The 21,785-nt window shown below is 41.2% G+C and overlaps 1 protein-coding gene across 10 annotated transcripts in view; it reads right to left on the bottom strand.

Annotated features, from left to right (window-relative positions):
- The window catches only part of Hdac9 (histone deacetylase 9), an 844,224-nt gene that overhangs the window by 326,061 nt on the left and 496,378 nt on the right, over positions 1-21,785 (bottom strand). For all 10 annotated transcript variants that reach the window (XM_042260715.2, XM_016002464.3, XM_042260719.2 and 7 more), the window contains 4 exons: positions 17,035-17,150; positions 7,206-7,328; positions 4,088-4,298; positions 3,480-3,697 (listed from right to left, as the gene is read on the bottom strand). In XM_042260715.2, the coding sequence (XP_042116649.2) occupies positions 3,480-3,697; positions 4,088-4,298; positions 7,206-7,328; positions 17,035-17,150 (668 nt within the window). The remainder of the gene's footprint in view (positions 1-3,479; positions 3,698-4,087; positions 4,299-7,205; positions 7,329-17,034; positions 17,151-21,785) is intronic.

The raw sequence follows: 21,785 nt of genomic DNA, 5'->3' as shown, positions 1-21,785 counted from the left end.
TCTCAAAACACCTTCTGTGGAAATAGAGTATTCAAACTCATGAACAGAGTGGTAAATCATTGTGAATGAGTTTCCTTTCTGACCTAGATCTATCCTTTCTTTCAAGATACCCTCATTATTTGCTGTCAGACACTACAATAAAAATGTTGTATTTCTGCTCACCTTGTGAGCATTTAAATCATAGCTATAAGAGGCAAATAATCCTGGAAGGAACAAACACCCCATGTGAATGGCATTGAAATTGAAACAACAAGTAGTTAAATTGTCAGAGTGGGATTAATAACACGTGTATTATATATTTCTTAAGTTCTTCAATATTCAGTGAAAAACATTGTACCAAAAACATAAAGTAGAGGTTTTCTTCTAAACTTCCTAATGCAATTCAAATATATCATTGAAGGCCAACTATGTAACCAGATACTAGCTTAGAAATAGCCTTATTTTTAAAATACTGAATAAACTTATTTATATATTTAATTTAGTTTGTATTTATGTTTGTTTGTATGGGTGTGGATATGCACATGCCATAGGACGCACATGGAAGCCACAGAACAACTTGTAAGAGTCTGTTCTCTGCTTCTACCATGTGGGTCCTAGGATCAAACTCAGGCCATCAGATGTGATGGCACACACATTTAAATGGATCATTTGACAGTTCTGATGCCCTTATTTTTAACTATGTTCTTATTTCATATTTTTCTCTAAGTCCTCAAGGTGAAAAAAGCACTATAAAATGCTAAGAGACTTAGAGGAAAATATATTTTTAAGCATGCCATTTGCACACCTACGTTTTCACATATGCTTCTTTCTTGTTATGACTACTCATGAGTGAGGACCATGATTTTATGATGCCAGCTATTGCTCCAGTTGGAATGGATTACATCAAGGTTCATCCATGATAATAAAAAATGACAAAAGTTTCTGCACTTATTTCTTACTAATAATTATTCTGAGGAAATGGACAGGACACACATACATATATTATTATACAGAAATTTAGTAACTCTTGGCATCTGAGTCACGGCACTAACCCCGTAAAAAGTAAATATATATCCTCATCACCTTGGCAGAAGGGTGAACAGTGGTAGTAACTCACTTCTTTATGGCTCTATTGGAAACACCTCAAAATACAATACAGGTCCAATATTTTTTTAATATGATTCTTCTCCATTTCCTTAGACAATTGAGGACAGCTAAAATATTTTCACAATCTAGAGAACATCCAGTGTGCATATGCCACTTGACTAAACATATGGAATATATATTTGGAGAAGAGCCAACTGGAGAACTGCTCGAACAATCCAAACGCCCAAGCTGAGAGGAGCTAACACACAGGGGTCAGCATGCACTTTGAAGTTCTCTGGCCTTCATTTTACCCAATTAAGACAGGATTTAATAATCAAACCACTGTATAAACGTCTACCTCAGAGTAAAGGTTTGTTTCTAATTTGGGGGAGAATTCTTAACAGATTCCAAGGAATCAGCCCCACATAGGAAAGGCTGCTGATAAGATTCGCTTTGCCTGTTGCCTGAATACAAATGCCTGCTTTTCATCTTAGTTTGATTCTGAGACTGAGCTTAGCATCCGCCTGTCAAATCTCTAGTGTGATACAAAAGAGAAAAAAGTGCCATTAGCATCCCATCTGAAACATTGGCAATTCTGGGTCAGAAAGTAAATTCTAAAATGTTCTAAAGGAATTCATAAAAAAAGATGTGATTTCAAAGGGGCATACTTACTCAATTTATCAACAGCAAAATATATATCCAGGTACTTTGATAAATGTGAAAATGAATGCCAGCAAAGTATTAGCATGGTCCAATTTTATAAAGTTTGCTTATAAGTTTTATAAGCAAACCTAACTTCAAGTCAAAGGTTATGAGGCCCAAACACAGGATTCCCACTCTTTCAGCCCACATAAATTTCTTGCAATGGGCATATTTTAAAAAAGAATATGTAGTCATTGTAAGCTGTTCTGGAATGCCACAAAACAAATGAACCTCACTCTACCACTAAGGAGTAAACCTGTGCAATCAAGCTAATGAACAATGCAACAGGCAGAGAAGGGAGTTCATTACTTCCTGAAGAAACCGATCTGATAAAAATGAAGTTAACAAACTTAGAAAAATGCTATAGCAATCGAATGACTCAGAAAAAGTCTATACAGTGGCTCACAGCCTTCCTTATGCTGTGGCCCTTTAATACAGTTCCTCATGTTTTGGTGACCCCCCAAGCATAAAATTATTTCATTGCTACTTCATAACTGTAATTCTGCAACTGCGAGGTATTGTATTGTAAATATCTGTGTTTTTCAATTGTCTTAGAAGAGCCCTGTGAAAGGGTCCTTCAGCCCCTTAAGGGGTTGCAACCCACAGGTTGAGAACCATTGGCCTACAGGCTCTAGTAAAACAGGGCTGTGAAGAGCTCAATTCCACCTCAGTATCCCAACCCACTCACAGGACACTGTCTTCAAAAAGCCAGGGCTAGGCTGGACCAGTTCATTTTTAGTATTGCTCAGTGCTGCTCAGGACTCTTCAGTGCAAGCTCCTTTCATGACTCTGTCCTTGAGCGGGGGTGTGGGGAGAGGGGGGGGGTTGGAGGAGCAAGAAGAAGAGACTATTTTCAGGGTAGCTTGCAGGAGGGCCAGCATGAAAGGAAGATCCCACTTTTCCCACCATGAGGAGGACATAAAGGACAATGACGCCATAGACACCCACAACAAAACTCACTTTGTTGTGCTTGTGTTTTACATCACAACAAAGCATTTCCTAAGCTGAGCTGTACATCTATTTACAGCAGACAATAACACCTTTAGGACATGCATGTATGTCACAGAGAACAATAGAGAGATTGGGATCAGACCCTACAAATTCACAGAACATTCGATCCTGTGCTGTCAGATACGATCATACTGCAACCCACTGGTTTTTTTTGTTTTTGTTTTTTTGTAGTTGGTTGAGCGGTACAGACCATCACTGTTTCAGCCCAAATCAAGGTACTGGGAAGAAATTACCAGAAGTTTCAGTGAAACTGTTTCAAATGGTTTTTGGAATGAAGTGGGCATACTGAAAAATAAACACGACCGAGATGGAAACATGTTGCTAAGAAATACCATGCTGGCTTACACTGTCCTGTCTGCCAGCACCTGAGCAGCCTTTAGAACTTGTCAACCCACACATTTACCCTGCATCACAAGTGAGGCTTCATACAACAGGACTTATGTACCTGTGAATTAAAACAAAAGCCTGTTTAATCATAAAACTTATTGTTAAGCCATGATCTCAATATTACTTCGACTGTCCTGTGAACATAAAAATGGTGAAAATAGTGATACTGTGATCCCGACCTTCAACCCAGATGTTTAGGCAAGAATGGCAATCTTTGCATTTTTTTGCAATCCCAACATCCCCTCATTCCCAGCAAAGAGAACCCTGACTTGGAAACCAGTGCTTTTAATATTCAACTTTGCTTCATGCCTTACTTTGTTCATGTGGATCTGCTGCTGGTATTGTTTCTGCTTCTCCAGGAACTGCTGGTGTTGCTGCTGAATGACCAGCTGAGCCAGCGTGCTCTGAGGCAACGGTGCGGACTGGGTTCGGTTCAGGGGTCGGTGACGGGGTAATTTGTGGGTACCTCTAACACCTGGTGAAATTCTTTCTTTTGTCGCCAAAGGAGACTGAGGGTGCAAGGGAACTCCACCTGAAAAACAAAATGTGTGTGTGAGAGTGAGTGTGTTTACACATTTACATGTAAACCAAGATGCACTGATAGACAATTTTAAGAGACGAAAAGAAGCATCTGCCAGACAACTGAAGAAGGGTAGGCTGGATGCTGGAAGGCCTGAGTGCAAAGCCTTGGCCAGGCTTATGTCTGTGCAGCAGAAGCATCGACCAGCAATGCAGTTTGCTATACCCAAAGGTTCCCTCCCCGCTCCACCCTACAGATCGGGAACACGTAATGATCATAGCTCCTCCCACAGTGCCAAGTGTTTGGCACGTGTACAACAACAGGAACCATCCTTGCAGTTTTGAGTTAGAGAACTGCCACATAGTCCTAACAGGACCCGAAAACGATGTCATCATTAATTACCAGCCACAAGGAGCTTTTGCTGCCTCATCTGTTCCTTCAGCAGCAGGTGCTGCAGGAGCGCTTGGTGGCTGCTGCCGTGCTTCCCTTCCATGGCTGCGTGAGCGTGGCTGGAGGACGCTGCAAGGCCACTGCCATACTGGCCAGGCAGAGGAACGCCTTGCCTAAGCATCTGTGTCTCAGACTTCTGCTTTTCTTTGAGTGAATTGGAAGCCTGGGCCAAGAAAGAATCGAAATGTTAATCCTCCTTATTCCTGTGCCACACCGGGACTCTAGTCAGCAGGGGACTTTCCTATGCCCAGTGTGTATGGTGAGGAAAATGCATTATATTGTACCCTTTACACTAAAAGAATTAACAACATAGACAACTGAGGCACTGGAAACAGTTTAGCAACTGGGTATTCAGTACTGAGCCTAACGGAAATTTGTGTTACAAATTAAAAATGAGAGTAAACACAAACTTTCAGCTACACAGGGAAAACAATATTCGATGCTTTTTGTTGTATATCCTGGTGATAATGGTTATATAAATAACAAAATATACTTCACAATTTCTTAGCGAGTATCTAAGTGTTCTCTCCAAAGAAAAGTATGGAAGAAAATGCTTATGTTAATTAGCTTATCTCATTACATTATACAGATCAAAACACCATGTTACAAAACATAAATACATGCAATTTTTATACATTAGCTTAATAAAAAGTTGAAATGAATTTCAAGCTTCATAAGTGGAAGCTGTCTTCTAAATACTTTAAAGTGCACTGACTAAGTAAAAGGTATGTTGGAAAGTTAAATTGATTCAAATAGAGGCTATCATGTGGGTGAAGATAAGGCAGTCTATATAATTCTAGAATTTCAAGAAAAAAAAATATATGTTCTTACAATAGCTCTTCTTTTTCATGAAGCTATAAGTTTCAAACATTTAAGTTTAAAATGAAATTCTCTCACTCTGTGAAAGCTGGTACAAATACACAAGAATTTGATTTAAATATATATTTTCTATTAATTCATAACAGATCCCTACATCTCTGAATATTAAAAATGACAACCCAGATACTTTTGTGTAATAAAGTAAACTACATATGAAATCAGATATCAAATAAAAGTGTTATTAAGAACTTGAAAGGCATGGTAACACAGTAATGAAGCCATAATAATTACATCATCAAGAGCAATAATGAATTATCCTATTCAAAAAATTTAATGAATGGTGGTCATTTTGGTATTACAAAAGCAGAAGTCTAATACCTCAAAATTATGTGGCATGTTTCTTTTCAAAACTTATGTTTCATCTTTCAAAATTGCTGTGCACCAGGGAGGCAAAACAATTTTCAGTGATGGAGAAATTGAAGGACGAAGAGGTAAACGGTTTGTCTGAGTCACAGAGCAGGTCAATCCATGTTTAATATATAAATGATGCCCAGCCCAGCATCTTTCCTTAAAGTCTTCCACTATGCAGTGGGGGAAGGGCATATTAGAGCTCCTTCTGCGGGGGAAAGACTATGATTGAGAAATTCATTGTGAAGGCTTCATCCACACCAAAATAGAAACAAAGAAAAATTAAACTAATTCAAACCACACTAGTTTATTCATCCAATGGCACCAAACGGTATTGCCATTGAAACATAAAACAGTCAGCCTTTAGTACGGGTCCTTTGGGAAAATGTTTCTTTGACCACATTAAAAGTGGTGGTACATGGGCCAGGCAGTGGTGGCGCATGCCTTTAATCCCAGCAGTAGGGAGGCAGAGCCAGGCAGATCTCTGTGAGTTCCAGGCCAGCCTGGTCTGCAGAGCTGGCACCAAAACTACACAGAGAAACCCTGTCTCAAAAAAAAAAAAGGGGTGGTGGTGGTGGTGGTGGTGGTGCATGTGTGAGCTAGCAAGAGGCAGTGGCTAAGGGCACAGAAATGGTGACATCAAAGTGTCTGTTGGTATCTCATGAAAGTGTGTGGGTTGGTATTTATATAACATTAAAATAAATGACAGAGGAATAAAAACAAGTTTAGTAAGTGGTGATTTAGTTTCTCATGTCTCATTTCTACTTCCATTTTACATACCTTTAGAAGCAATTGTTTACAGATCTTTGGAATTTCAAGAGTGTATCTGATTCAAGATTTTCATGCTTTCCTCTGTAACCCTTAGATTATAGAGATCACATCCTAAATCTCTCTTCCATTCACAAATCGTATATGGTTATGGATGATATTGTATTCTATTAATATTCCAAATGGAATAAAATTTTAGATCTAATACAAATGTTTATCTCAAAGATACATGTGACTCTGTCATACTGAACGAAGGAGAAGACTTGTCCTCATGAGTGCTCACACGGAGCCAAGGGTTAGAACTGCTTTTACCTTCAGCATCTAGCATCTGAGTTCTAGGTATGTACAGTTTGATTTACTAACATCTGCAGTGAATTACCCCGTGTGAAGCTGATAAACATTTTGTAACAAGTAAAATGTATATTATTTTAGAGACTATGTATAAAATTATTATTTTTATCCTCTGTTATACTGGGATAGTAACTCCTCCTGAAGATCAATTTCAGTTGTCAAGATTTTTAAACTAAGTAATTCTCTTGAAGTCTCCTGAGAATAGCAAAATGTTGTTCTTAGGGATCGTTTCCAGATATGTATCCTTCACCGCAGAATCAGTGACTTCCCCAAATAAAGTCACTCCCAGAATCGATTCTACAAACATGTGCTGGTGTGATTCACAGGCAGACCACTCAGCTCTGGCCTGGGGATACTTGCATTTGTCACTCACTCACTGGGTCTGTGACCTTGAGCTTTTAAACTCCCCAGCCTCAGCTTCCTCATCTGTAAATGTGGACCATAATCTCCCCTTCACAGGAGGGATGCTGGAACCACAAAACTATGCACGTGAAGACATTAAATATTTCTACATTAGAAATCATCACCCAAGTGAGATATTTGTAAATGAACCTGTGAACCAATTCTGTGATTTGAAACTAAACTGAGTGCCTTTAATCAAAGAGCAAATAGCAAACCATGCAGGGGATGCAGGGTTCTCATGTCCAAATACACAAGACATAAAAGTGAGTTCATGTATAAAGTGTCATTTGGGCTGGTTTAGGCTGAGGCCACCAGGACTCACACTGAGTGGGGACGGCACTGCGGGAAGTCCCAGAGTGATATTAGGCAGGGAGGGGGAGGTGTAGAGACTTAGCAGGTTCATGGAATCTTCGTGAATTAGAATGCGCTGCTGTGGAACCAGTTGCTGTTGAAAAAAAAAAAAGAGAAAAGGAAATTCTTAAAATCTTAGAAATTCATCAGTTTTCTTGGTAAATGTTCAAATTTCAAAAAGCAGTTTCTACATTACCATAGTGAAGAAAGACTCTAGCACTTACTGCTAGTTTCTATATAATGCTTACGCAATACAGTATAAAATTTAAATGATTTTTTTATCAGTTATAAAATATGGTGAAAGAATTTCTGTTTTCATTGTGAAAATTCCTTTGAAAATCTGGCTTTCTGGAATATAATTAATATGTTTGTCATATATCAGAAAAATACAAGAATCACAGTTGGTGATGAATGCATATTTATAAACCTCCTCATACAGGAAAAATAACTTCATAAAATAGTCATACTTTGACCATCGTTTTATGCCATTCCTTCTGAGAGGAAATTCATAGGAGATTAAGCAACACCAAAATACTTCTATATTAATCACATTTTAATATAAAATTATCAACAAACTGTGAGTGGTGCTATTTTACATCATATATTTTCAAAACTAAATTTAAAAATGTTACAGGATCTTTATTTGACAATAATATGCATTTATACTGAAATAAATTCAACATTTTGGCATCCCAGTACTTTTTATAACAAATACATTTTTAATCCAGCACTAGGAGATGTGTGTTCCCACATGTGGCTTACTCTGGTTGCTAAACTTACATCTTCTGTTTAACTCTTGCTTCCCTCCCAGAACTTTTATACAATAAGAGTTACAAAGGTCTTATTAGACTGGGGAACTCTGGCCTGATATGGTTCCCAAGGGTACAACATCCTGAAAAAGAATACTCCATGTAACAGTATGACACAGTGACTGCTTTCTTCCCAAACAAAAAGCATATGGGACTCCAATAATAGACCACCTCCAAGAGGGATATTGCACACACGGGCTTTGACTAAAGTAAATATAATAACTTGTCAAGCATGTTTGGGGGAGCTGTAGATTTTCCCCAGGACGAACCTGGGATATCAATTAACAAGGGAAAATATCATGTGCTAATACAATGCAACCTCAGAATGTCACTGAAGTGTGATGCACCAGGACAACACAGGATGTTATTCCAGAACGTTATCTCAATCATACAACTGTTTGGAGATGAGTCTCAGCCTTAACATAATACAAGAGAAGCTTAGCACAGGGTTTTCCCAGTGCAGCCTGGATCTCTAATTCAGGCTGTGTTTCTTCTTAAAAGAACATGTCAGTTATTCATGCATGAAAATTGTGTGTTATGTTGAACTATTAATGCTCCATTGAGTTTATATGGTGAAATTAAAGATGCCTAAATCCCTAAAGCATGAAGATTATTGGGAAAGATTTTTATATTATAATGTATGAGATTAGAATTTTATTTTAGGAGCTTTTGATAATAGTTGCATTTTTGCTGAAAGTAAAATAGCAAGTGACTATTTTGTTTATAAAATGGACTTTGAAATCAGTTTTAGTATATAATATATGCATGGCCCACAAAAGATACAAAGAAGTAAAAATGTTTTCTTAGCTTCCTGTCAGCTAATACTCTTTTAAAACAAAGGAATAGCCCTCTTATCTATATTCATAGAAGAGAAAAAATGTGGAGAAATAGGAACTTTAATTAAGAACTACCATTCAAAGCTGTAACTGTTTCCTATAGTAGCAGCATGACAGTAACTGTGAGAGGCGAATCCACAGGACTCAGAGATGAAGTTCTCTCTCTAACTGGGATGACTTCTGTATACCCTCCTAACCCAAACACAAAGACAACACACTTGGATGAAAACTGATTTCTTTTCAGAGATGCTGATGGAAGCAGCTGGCAGGCACCTCACACTGGCTTTCGCTAATGTCGAAGGATTTGTTGATACTTCTTCACTGGGATTGCAGGCTCCAGAAATTTAATATAAAGACTGTGTGACTCCATCTCTCATGGTGGTGTATTCATTTTCAGTATCTATCAAGTACCAAGCCCCGGAGATTAGCATCTTCTTCACTGACACCCCCAGACTCCCTCATCGTTCAGGAAAGGAGACTGAGCCAGTAAGTGCAGAGGTGTGGTCACCCTGGGAGCAGGGACAGCTCTAAGACCATCCAAATCTGTGGCTGCCACCTGCCCCCCATGGAGGCAAGAGAAACAAGAAAGACTGGCATTACATTTGAGAAAATCCCTAAGGCATATGAAGAGAAGCCAAGGAAAGAACTTCTTAAGAAGACAGCCCTGGCCATCTTACAAATGGAAGGAGCCAAACCATGGCAGACACTGCCTCAGGTTCTCTGGAATTCAAGGACTATTCTCTATCCCCATGTTCATGGGTACAGTTGGTCCTTCTCACAGACAGGAGCATCATATGTGGCGTGGGCACTGCTTGTCTCTCTCAACTGCAAATAGGGCATTACACACAGGGTTTATGGAGGTTTCTAGGTCAGATCATGCATCCTAGAACCAGACAACTGTTTGTCTTTTTTGAGCACAGCTTCCCTCAACTAGGGTTTTGAGAGGAAGGGTCTCTCTGTTATGGGTCAATGTGTCTTAATAAAATCTGGACAGATGGTGCAGAGCCATTTGCCTAGACAATGAGTGATCCTGGCCTGTGCTCTCACAGGCTGTGGTGCTCCCCACCTCACTGACCTGTGCTCTCACAGGCTGTGGTGCTCTCACAGGCTGTGGTGCTCTCACAGGCTGTGGTGCTCCCACCTCAGCACTGACCTGTGCTCTCAAAGGCTAGCATGCTCCCACCTCAGCTGTGACAAATACACACAGATTCACAGGAAAACACGGAAGTTTTCTAGAAGATAGTTTTAGGAAGCCCATCCTTGGTGCTATATTGCTGAGATGTCAACATGTCACAGCTTAGAACACTGGAAAGATGGCTTTACATAAAACATTTCCACAACTGGACACTTGCACGGTAGGCAAATGAACTAGAAGCATTACATGCACGGCTACCACGCAGCCTTTACGAAGCACTGATGGTAGCTCATCAGTGCTGAGCAGTGGCGTTAGGTGCACCTCTGCTCCTCACACGCTAGTCAGTTGCTAAGGAAAGGAGAGCAAACATCAAGGCCTGTTAGAATCATTGTCACTACATTAAGGTTAGAACATTTGAATGGCACCAAGGAAGATGTTAATGTAAATGCAGGCTGTCATTGGTAACTGGTAATTCTCTAGGACCATATTATAGGATGAGCCTGGAGCAGAGGGGAGGCGGTGCGGGGGGGGGGGTGGATAGTCACATTTTAGTAAGATCTTTCAAAGCTGCATTTCACTTGTCTTCTCACTTTCATGTTAATTGGAAGAAGGTCTTATGGATAAATAAAGTACACATAGAACAAAAAGTAAATGACCCTCAAAGGAGATATTTATTTAGCCATTGACATTAAGAAACTATTGATTTAAAGAAATGGAATCCAGTCTTTCCCACAACAGGGCCGAGAAACGTGAGAAAATGCTCATGATTGGTGCTGTGGATGGAGGAACTAAATGGGATGTAATGACAGGTACCGTACTTTGGCCAACAATTCAGAAATATAAATCATAACTATAGCACACATTGTGGACCTGGGGACTCCTCTCCTGGAAAGGGGAACTTCAAGAACATCTCTCCCAAATCTGTCAGGATGGCTGCATCTGCTCTCTGTAGCATATCTTGCTGAGGCGTAGGGCTGGGTAGATAAAATGGAGCAGCGGGCACCATGGACTTCTATAGTGATTAAAAGCATTCATAAGCTATGACTGGATCTAAAAACACACAGTCAGTGATAGAGTAAGAAACGAAATGAGGTGAATAACACTGTGCCACTATAGTCTCTAAAATTCACAACACACAAAATATAAGTTCAGACTCTGTAAGAAAAAACACAGAGAAAACCACAGAAACATCACTGTCCTGAGGGAAACATAGAAGGGAGAGAAGAAAAGGAGGGAGGGGAGGAGGGAGGGAAGGAAGGAGGGTGACGGGGGGGGGCAGAAAATAAATGCCCTTCTTACTAATACCTCGGACTTAGAAACAAATATGTAATATCTGCCTACTTCTGATAATCTTACAAAAAGTGAACAAAGGAGGCTTAGTTTACTGGATATTCAAAACTATAATAGGTCAGAGAATCAGAAAAAGAAATATAGACCTTAGGTAAGAGATGTGGACTAGTTAAAAAAAATGTTTATCGTGAGCATTTCATATCTGAGCTCTGCCATGTGTGGGCTGTGGGTGAGGACAGGCACCTACCTTCCCCAGAACACAGGTCCTACAGCCCAAGACAGAGAAGCTCTAATTACCATCTCAGGTAGCATCCGTGTCCAGCAGAATGGCCTATAGGAAGACATACTTACGCCAATTGACTTTGACATAAAGTGGTAGACTATTTAAAAACAAGACAGCCACATTTTAAAAAATCCCCAATGACCTAATATTTGCCAATGGCTTTAACAGTATTTTTCAAGATCGTATTTCTTTTCTTAAGCTTAATTCAGAAAAATGAGATATAAAGTTCCACATGATAAAAAAGAATTATTTTTAAAAAGTAAAACTCTCCAAGTTTTAATATTTCACTTTACATTGAAGATCATATTACTGTAAAATGTGAGATAAAAATTTTGAGGGTAAAAATAACCATATTTTTATTAAATTTTCTCTCTCTCTCTCTCTCTCTCTCTCTCTCTCTCTCTCTCTCTCTCTCTCTTTCCCCTCTCAAAAAAGTACCCAAAAGTAAAAGCAAATGAAAATAAAAGCAAACAAACAAACCAAGACAAGAAATACCAAAACAAAATCAACAAAGAGCCTACAAAGAAAACATGGAGTCTATGTTGTATTGGCCAACATTTCCTGGGCACAAGGCCTGCCTTGGAATGTGGTTGGTATATGCAGTGGCACTCCACTGGTGAAAACTAGAAGTTGGAATTTTAATTTTATTTATGAGTATGTGTGTGCATATGCACATATTGGTATGGGTACCCAGGGGACCAGAATAAGGCATCAGATTCCCCAGAGCTGGGGTTATGAGCGGTTGTGTGCCACCCAACAAGGATTCCGGGAATTGAACTTGGGTCCTTTGGAAAAAGAGCAAGTGCTGCTGAGGTGCTGAGAGTCCTGCAAACTTGCTCTCTAACTTTGTATTTCTATTTTATTAAAGACCTTGCCTTGCAATATTGGCTCATGTGATTATTGTGTCATAACTTCTTTTCCAAGTGGGGGACAAGTTTTAATTGCTGCCATATGAACCATCGCTCTGAGGTACCCACGTAAATAAAACGGCACAGCAAATGTCACGGCAACTGTTGCAAAACAACAGGCAGATGAATCATGTGAGGCTGGAGCATCACAAAAGCAATTTCCGGTGATCTTAGAACAGTTAGCCTTATTATTAGAAGTATTTTTAAAAAAATCATTTGGTTCTGCTGGAAACTAAAGAAAAAAATAACAGCAGACATAGTCACTAATGTTAAACTAGAAATAAACTAGAACTTGGCTACTGCTAAGCTGGCTATCAAATCAATCGGCTGGATCTAGCGTCATGGTGCTGACAGCCATGGAAGGGTATTGGAACCCACAGGCCCACAGAATTAACAATCCAAGTGGCTCGATGGCTAAAGACATCTCTGAAGGGAGTTGGAAACAGAAACGCTTGAGGTTTTAGTTCCCAACCAAGTTTACAGAGGAGTAAAGTGAGTAGCTCCAACAGTCTGCATTCTGGGACTGAGAATATGTAAAAAATAGAAGAAATGGAACAGAAGTGGTCAGAGCAGATGGAGACGCATTCTCATATGAGGGCTGCTGGCCTGAAGACAAACAACTTAATGAGTTTTCCCCATGAATAGTCCACGCTGACGATAACAACAAAAATGAACTTTTTTCAAATTTCACAATGTACAACCTGCCTTGCAAACAGTGACTCCTTTCAACAAAGCAGCAGGAAACAGTACTGCCACCTTTTAATCAATCGGGAATCTGAGGGTTAAGAGAAGTTTGGCAACTTGATCAGTAGTTGGTTTTGTAGCAATGCCCAAGCCCAGCCTTCAAACAGAATCCTTAGCCATCCACTGTCCTCTGGTGCATCCTGAGTTGCAACCACAAGCACATTCTCATCCAACTCCCGCCTCTGCCTCATCTAAATCAGGTAGCATTTGCAACTTACATGATAGAAAACAGAAATAGGCTCAAGAACTTTAGGTGTCCCTTTTCCAATTTTCTCAGCAGTGAATGCAAATAGAATCCCATTCATTTATGTGTGGTCTGAAAGAATTAGGTGACATTATTTTCTACTTACAGGCCATGGTACACAGAGACATTCACACCCATGCCATATTTTTTAAATTGGTGACTGGGATTGGTCTAGGGCCTTTTGTGTGCTAGGCAAGGACTACACCACTAAGAGACACACTCAACTCTCATTTTCTTTTTCCTTTTTCCTATTGAGACAGGTTTTCACAATGTTGCATAGGCTGGCCTCAGCTCACTTTGTACCCCAGGCAGACTGTGAACTTGAGATACTCTTTTAAGATGTAACCCACCTGCATTATTTGATGAAAGCGGAATATTTTGTAAATGGTGAATTACACAACTGAGGGTCTTAGCATCTAATAGTGTAAATAATTTTGATCTCAAAATTTCTGTTGCTATGAAATCATATTCTATTATTAATCTTAGGGGGTAACTGTAAAAATCACACAGGGAATTCTAAGTGCCAGCACACTTGCCTGTGTCCAGTTTCTCTAGGTGGTAACAGCTAGGATGTAATTTGTTGATAGTCTGCCTAACTTCTGCTGCCTTCTTACCGATCCAAAGTGGATCACACTACAGAGCTCTGTGAATGTGATGCAGAAGAAAACACATGTTAGCCATCAGGGCTGCTTTTTTGTTTCTGGGCCACAGAAAGGCTGCCCATCAGTGCATGAAGGTCTGCCCACCTGGCCTTTTGGAGCACAGTTCAGGCACACAATTAATTCATTATGAGGTAAGTCATTGCTTGCTTTTGAACTAGCCTTGCCAGCGTTGGAGGTGAATGTCCTGCCACTGACCTGGAGAAATCCCTCTACCCTTTAAACTCCTTTAAATCACATTTCCTTCTGGTTTGTTTTGTTTTTCTTCTTTGACTGGTGGGGGTGGGAAGAAAGATTTGTAGTGATGGAATATGTTCAACAGTTAGCTGAAAACCTAGGATACCCAGACCTAATTTGTGAGAATGAAAGATTAAGGAATACAAAATGGATTAAAATAAGTAAAATGCCTTAATTCGCACTCTCCATTCTCTGTCTCTGTGCAAGTAGTATACAGCTCCACACATATATAGCTACATGTTTAGAACTCAGGCTAGGCAATCTAGAAAATTCAGTAGGTTCCAAATAGCCAGAAGAGAAAAACCTTCCATTCCTCCATTTTGTTTTTACTAATATTTCTTCTTGGTTTTTATTCTGTTTGAACAGAGTAGTGAATAGATGCATTTACAAGAAAAGCTAAGGATGTCTTCTCTGGTACCTCTCAAACCACAGTTTCTTTGTCCTCCCTCTGAACTGTAATCAAATCCCACAGCTTGTCCTCGCTCTTCTACAACCCTTTACTAAACACGCTCAGACAAATATTACAACTCTTTCTGCATCTAATAAAATGCAAGCATGATGCTAATGAGCCAAAGGCGAGGCACTGAGGCCACATCTCTGGGAATTATCAACGCTGCTGAATGTGGTGTCATGTGCTGTCATTTTTCAAGGGTACAAACAGCCCTAGGAATGATCAGAACCTAACCCTTACATATTTATGTGGTTACCGAGAATAACATTATTCAAATGAAAGTGGAAATATAAAACTTACTTATTTACTTACTATTTGTGACGCATTTGCTCTTCTCTTGTAAATAATTAAAGGGTTATAGAAAAAAAATCACTCAACATGAGGATGTAACCTAAACACCTGAAAGTCCTACTTACATGTGTGATCACAGTATTCATAGAATATCCTATCTCGCATCATTTTATTTTGGAAAGTATAATGAAAAAGAGGTAGAGAGTGACGAGATAGTAAGACACAGGAAACGTATGGAAGCCTTAGAGATTAGTGTAAAGGTCTGAATTGAGGCTAGCCTTCAGGTACCTGGGATGCTCATGAGTGAGGGCCTTTATCTTTTTTCCTCATGCTCTCTGGCAAACAGTAGAAGTTTTAGAAGACCATGTTCTAATCTGAGGAAGAGTCACATCTGCTCTGTCAGGCACCTGGGTCCGCACATCTGGAGGCACCGGAAGTCAAAAGGCAGTGTGCGGCTGTGATTTCTGCTGTACCCCCTCACAGACTAGCTCATGAGGACCCTTCTTAGACAGAGGATGTGCTACTGTTGGGGTGAGGTGATCTTCCACACAGGCCCTGGCAATCCCTGCGTTTAGCCGTGAGACTCTGTGCTTAGCATATCCTCACCCAGCACTGGGCTTCTCTTCTCTCTTGAGCTTTACGAGTTTATGTGAAACCAAAGGTCGTGAGAAGTCTGTCAGGCCTTAAACAAAAGTGACTCCCTGGGCCTATCAGAGACATCCTCCATTTCCACTATGTTTTTTTAACTTTCACCTAATGACTTCATAAAGTCTAGTGGTTCGTGTGTGTGTACATATGTGTTTGTGAAATGTATGAGATCGTAGAGTAATGGAACTCTTGACTGGAGGACATTCTGTCAGTGAGGGTGACGTTTGAAATTGTTGGGTTCTGTCAAGAGACAGTGCAGTGACTCCCCTGCAGCAGGAGTGTTCGGTACAGTGTGGATGACCCAATGGCAGGAACACTGCAGCTGTAACGCAGAGACTGACAGATTTGATCACTGTCTCCGAATCTCAAATACTAAGACTGTAAAATACGAAGGGACACTCAAGTAACAGGTGTGAGAAGGAATCACAGCAACTCTGTCTGCACAGAGGATGTGTAGGAAAGAGGTAGCATGGTGCATAGAAGGAAAAAATTATGCCTTCAGTCTATGGTCAGTCTGTTCAAAAGAGTTCCATTAACATGGATATTCAGACTGCTACCTCGGCACAGTCTAATGCAGAAGGCACACTGACTCTTGTTGACAATCACTTTCTTCTTAGCATCCTGTCACTGACCACAACAAATGATAATATTTTAAAGCAATCTTCAAAACTATGTCAGTTTCAGTAATGGAGTTCCCATTTTTATTCATCTTGATATGCATATCCTTAGGTAAAATACAATCACATAGTCAATACTAAATAAATGTTTGCTCAGTGAATCTCCAGCTCTCTCAGTCATAATACAGACATCAGTTGTTTGCTATTATACTTCAGGTCAAATGAACGAAACCCACCTTGGTAGTAGTTAGTGTGAAAGGCTTACATGGGCTTGGTTTGCTTATTTATGGGTGTACTCCTATTAGAGAAACCAGTACCCATGCAGGATTACAGATCTTTACATCCTTGAGCAGTACAGACTGAGCACAGCTGAGGAGGTAGGAACATTGGCTTGCATTTCAGTATTTTCCCAACATGGGTGGTCATCAAAACATCTATAAATATAATCAAGTTCATTCAAATCCACACATAAAACTATAATCAATGTAAGTGATCCACACAGTAAGAAAGATACCTAGTTTTATTTCACAACAGGAAATACTTGGGCTCTGTTTATAGATCTATCATGTCTGAAAGTGAGGAGGCCTGGACTCAGGGACCACTCTGTATCAGTTTCCAGAAGTAGATGAAGGGGGGGAGGGTGCTTACCTCAGGGTGAGGTGTGGGAGGCAAACCTGAAGCCTCATTTTCGGTAACACTTCCAGTGGGCCCATTGTTTGGCGAACTGGGACCGGACCCTGGAGAGCTGCTACTGACTGAGGATTCTGAAAAACATGGTGAAATACACAGGCACTTATGAACATCACACAAAGGTGAAATACACAGGCACTTATGAACATCACACAAAGATGAGTTGCGCTGGCTGTTTGCAACATGCAGGACCAAGCATGGCCGGGGAACAGCAAGCATAACACAAAAAGAGGAAATGTTTGGAATGTTTCTAAAGCTTCCCATTTCTTCTCCTGCTTTGCTTTCAACTGTCTACAGTTGGTATTAACAGTCTCTATCAGACATACAACTATAAAAGGACACAGAAGCCACTGATGAAAAAGGAAATAAGAAAGGCATAGTCTTTTACTTGCTCTCATACTATCATAGAAGTATACAGTTATAGAGATAATACATTTGCAGATGGGGTAAAAGCCAGTTGTCAACACATCGCAGAAATCCATGGCAAGGAGCCTTGATGCTGAACTATACATTGATCTTTATTTGATACACTAAGCATATATCTTATTATAATACATGCCAGTCAAATCATAGAAACATAAATAAAAACCAAAAGTCTCCACATTGCATTGATGGCTTTATAAAATGTCAGTTGACTTTAATTTTACCCCGCTGAATTTCTGGAAGTTGCCAAATTTAGTAATGTAAATATTTAAATATCAATTAACAAGAAATTCCTTGTGGCAAAAGTTTGAAAACAATATATACAAAATTCATATGGACCTCAACATGCAAAGAAACTGAAAATTCTAATTCCTAGAAATATGGCAGCAGAAGTCATTGTATTAAATGTTGGAAAATTGTCCATTGATTAGTTAGTCCTTGCCATCCCTTTGCAGTCACTTTGAGTACTTTCTAAGTGTCTCCTCTCTATCACATTAAGTCTGTTCTGCTCAATGTCGCTGCCTCACACTCGTCAGAGACGGAGGGATGGGACTCATTCCCACCGCATATTTTCTTTCTACACTGGGACTGTGCTCTGCTGACCAAATTCTTCTTGGCTTTTCAGAGCTACGGCATTTCATTCCTCTCTCCTTTCCAGCGACAACACATTTATTCTTACCCACAATCCTACCCTACCCTTCACTGCTTTTGTCCACCAGTTCCTCAAAACCCCCATTGCCCTTCTAGCCTGAGACTGCCCAGCTCTTCGGATGTCCCCTCACCTGACAGAATGGTAGCAGGGCTTGAATAGAACTGTTCTCTCAAGGCCAGCTCATTCTCTCCTGCCATGGTTTACTCACTGTCAACTGCAACCTTTCTTTCAAATGCCACTAAAGTTTAAGGCTTTTGACAGAATAGTCCCAGACTGCCAGTCCTTCTTCCTTTACACCCATTTCTCTGTCTCTCTCTCCTGTCAGTCTCCGCGCACAGACATGCAATTTGTTTGCAGCTGAACCTCCTCGGTCTCTTTGCTCCCATGTTGTTATCCTTGGGCACACTACTTTCATACACATAGTATTTCTTGTGTAACTCTCACAAATTTTAGTCTGACTTCCTTTGAAATGCTGGATTTTTAAATATTTATTTTGTTTTTACTTATATGTGTGTGTGTGTGTGTGTGTGTGTGTGTGTGTGTGTGTGTCCGTGTCCGTGTCCTTAGTGAGGTCAGGAGAAGGTGTCAAGTACCCCCAAGCTAGCATTACAGTCATTTGTGAGCTGTTCCAAGTGGGTGTTAGAAACAAAACTCAGGTCCTCTAGAAGAGCAGCAAGTCCTCCAGGCAGCATTTGGGGCATGTTTAATCCAGGTCCTCTAGAAAAGCAGCAAGTCCTCCAGGCAGAATTTCGGCATGTTTAATCCAGGTCCTCTAGAAGAGCAGCAAGTCCTTCAGGCAGCATTTTGGGCATGTTTAATCCCCAGATACATGTGTATAGCTCACGCCGTATTTTAATATGGAGTGTTTCCTGCTGTGTCTGTATTGTCTCCATCCTCAGAGTCACCCTCTCTTCTTCACCCAAACCACTTGGCCTTTCCTCCTCTTCTTCAGCGCATCTTGTAGATGTCTGACTACTGCCATTCCAGTTTAACTTTTGTGTCTTCTCTTAAACTATGGCATAAACTCTTATTACTCAGAGTCACTAGAGTAATCTTTGAAGATTGTCTTTAACATTCTTCCCAGAAAAGTTCTACGGAATGTTTTCACTGTTTGTTCCCACTCTTGCCCTTTCTGCTGTCAGTCAAGCGAAGTCATTCACTCTCTGTACAAACACACACTTCCCAACATCCTGCTGTTCACACTCCTTTTCTTCTAATCACCTCACTCACTCGCTTCACTAATCCCACCTGGAAATTTAGTTAGATACGATCTTCTTCCCTCCCCATTGATCGGGAGCCCACAAATCCCAAACAGTGTTTTCCTGACCTCCATCAACATAACTTTGAACTTTGAACTCTCTCCACTAAGTCCTGCCTTGCTCTACATTACAGTGCAATTAGAAGAACGGGGAATCGTGGTTGAGCTCTGGTCCTGACACTGGCTTATTACGGCACTGGAATAAACTATTGGCACTACAAAATGCTCTGTCTCATATGTTCACTGCCTTTCTGTTCATATATATTTTTATCACATTTTGATTAATCTGGTTGTTCTCAACATTGCCTTTATTGTGTACCTTCTTTCCATCTTATTGTGTATTTTTTCTTTGAAACAGGGCCACACCATCCAGCCCAGGCTGGCCCAAATTCCTGACCATCCTCTCTGCTTCCTAGTGCTTGCATTATAGGCATGCGTTACCACAGCCACATAGCTTTTTTCTTTTTAAGATTAATTTATTATGTATACAGTGCTCTGTCTACACATATGCACACATATGCCTGCAGGCCAGAAGAGGGCACCAGATCTCATTACAGATGGTTGTGAGCCACCATGTGGTTGTTGTGACTTGAACTCAGGACCTCTGGAGGAGCAGTCAGTGTTCTTAACCTATGAGCCATTCCATCTCTCCTTTTAAGAGCATTTTTTTTAAATGCACTTAAAAAATTCTTACAGGCGCTTCTTTTCCTGGTTCTTATGTTACCAGGATGGCTGTGATTTCTCACTAATATTTCATTTCCATACTTTTAAAAACACTATATTCTGAAACCCTCTTCTCTCTTTACCATCTTAAGTTATCTTACATATTTTATGTGATATTAAAATGAAAGTGTTTTGTTATATAGAAACCCCTGTGATTGTAGCATATTAACTACTGTACCAGGGCCCTACACCACAAACAGCTTAGGACCTGAGAGCAAGTACTGAGTGCTTTTGTGGATACACTGGGCAAACCTGGGGGAACGGAAGCCTTTGGAACTGTCCTTGAAGAATAATAAACCTCTGGGGAACAGGAGCAGCAGAGAAAGGAGACGGAAGACCACAGCAGGCATGGAGCTGAGTCAGTGCAGAACGTTTTAAAAGAAGACAACCGATTGAAGGAAGAGAGGCAGAACATACTTGGACTTGAAAATGTGTGGAATGGCAATTTGCTCTTACACACTAACAATGAAGAGGAGAAAGAGAAAAAAGAGCAGACGCTTCAACCTGCACAGGGAAAGAGAAAAAGAGAAGATTCTGGCAGAGATGCAGTCTAGCTGCTATGGCACTGTGTGGCTCCCACTGGGCTCTGAAAACACTGGCTATCCCATTAGAGGGAAGTCCACCGGGAATGGGAACGGGACCGCTGGCTATCCTGTTAGATGATGGACGTCCACCGGAACGGGAAGGGGACCGCTGGCTATCCCGTTAGATGATGGACGTCCACTGGGAACGGGAAGGGGACCACTGGCTATCCCGTTAGATGATGGACGTCCACCGGGAATGGGAAGGGGACCGCTGGCTATCCCGTTAGATGATGGACGTCCACCGGGAATGGGAAGGGGACCGCTGGCTATCCCGTTAGATGATGGACGTCCACCGGGAACAGGAAGGGGACCGCTGGCTATCCCGTTAGATGATGGACGTCCACCGGGAACGGGAAGGGGACCGCTGGCTATCCCGTTAGATGATGGACGTCCACCGGGAATGGGAAGGGGACTGCTGGCTATCCTGTTAGATGATAGACGTCCACCGGGAATGGGAAGGGACCGCTGGCTATCCCGTTAGATGATGGACGTCCACCGGGAACGGGAAGGGGACCGCTGGCTATCCCGTTAGATGATGGACGTCCACCGGGAACGGGAAGGGGACCACTGGCTATCCCATTAGAGGGAAGTCCACCGGGAACGGGAAGGGGACCACTGGCTATCCCGTTAGATGATGGACGTCCACCGGGAACGGGAAGGGGACCGCTGGCTATCCCGTTAGATGATGGACGTCCACCGGGAACAGGAAGGGGACCGCTGGCTATCCCGTTAGATGATGGACGTCCACCGGGAACGGGAAGGGGACCGCTGGCTATCCCGTTAGATGATGGACGTCCACCGGGAACGGGAAGGGGACCGCTGGCTATCCCGTTAGATGATGGACGTCCACCGGGAACGGGAAGGGGACCGCTGGCTATCCCGTTAGATGATGGACGTCCACCGGGAACGGGAGGGGACCGCTGGCTATCCCGCTAGTGATGGACGTCCACCGGGAACGGGAAGGGGACCGCTGGCTATCCCGTTAGATGGACATCCACTGGGAACAGGGAAGGGGACCAGCTGCAGACACCAGTGTGCGGAAGTTCAGATCCTCCAAATACATTTAGAC

Source organism: Peromyscus maniculatus, chromosome 14 (genome assembly GCF_049852395.1).
Source record: "Peromyscus maniculatus bairdii isolate BWxNUB_F1_BW_parent chromosome 14, HU_Pman_BW_mat_3.1, whole genome shotgun sequence".
NCBI lineage: Eukaryota > Metazoa > Chordata > Mammalia > Rodentia > Cricetidae > Peromyscus > Peromyscus maniculatus.
This window is presented reverse-complemented; position numbering and strand designations above follow the sequence as displayed.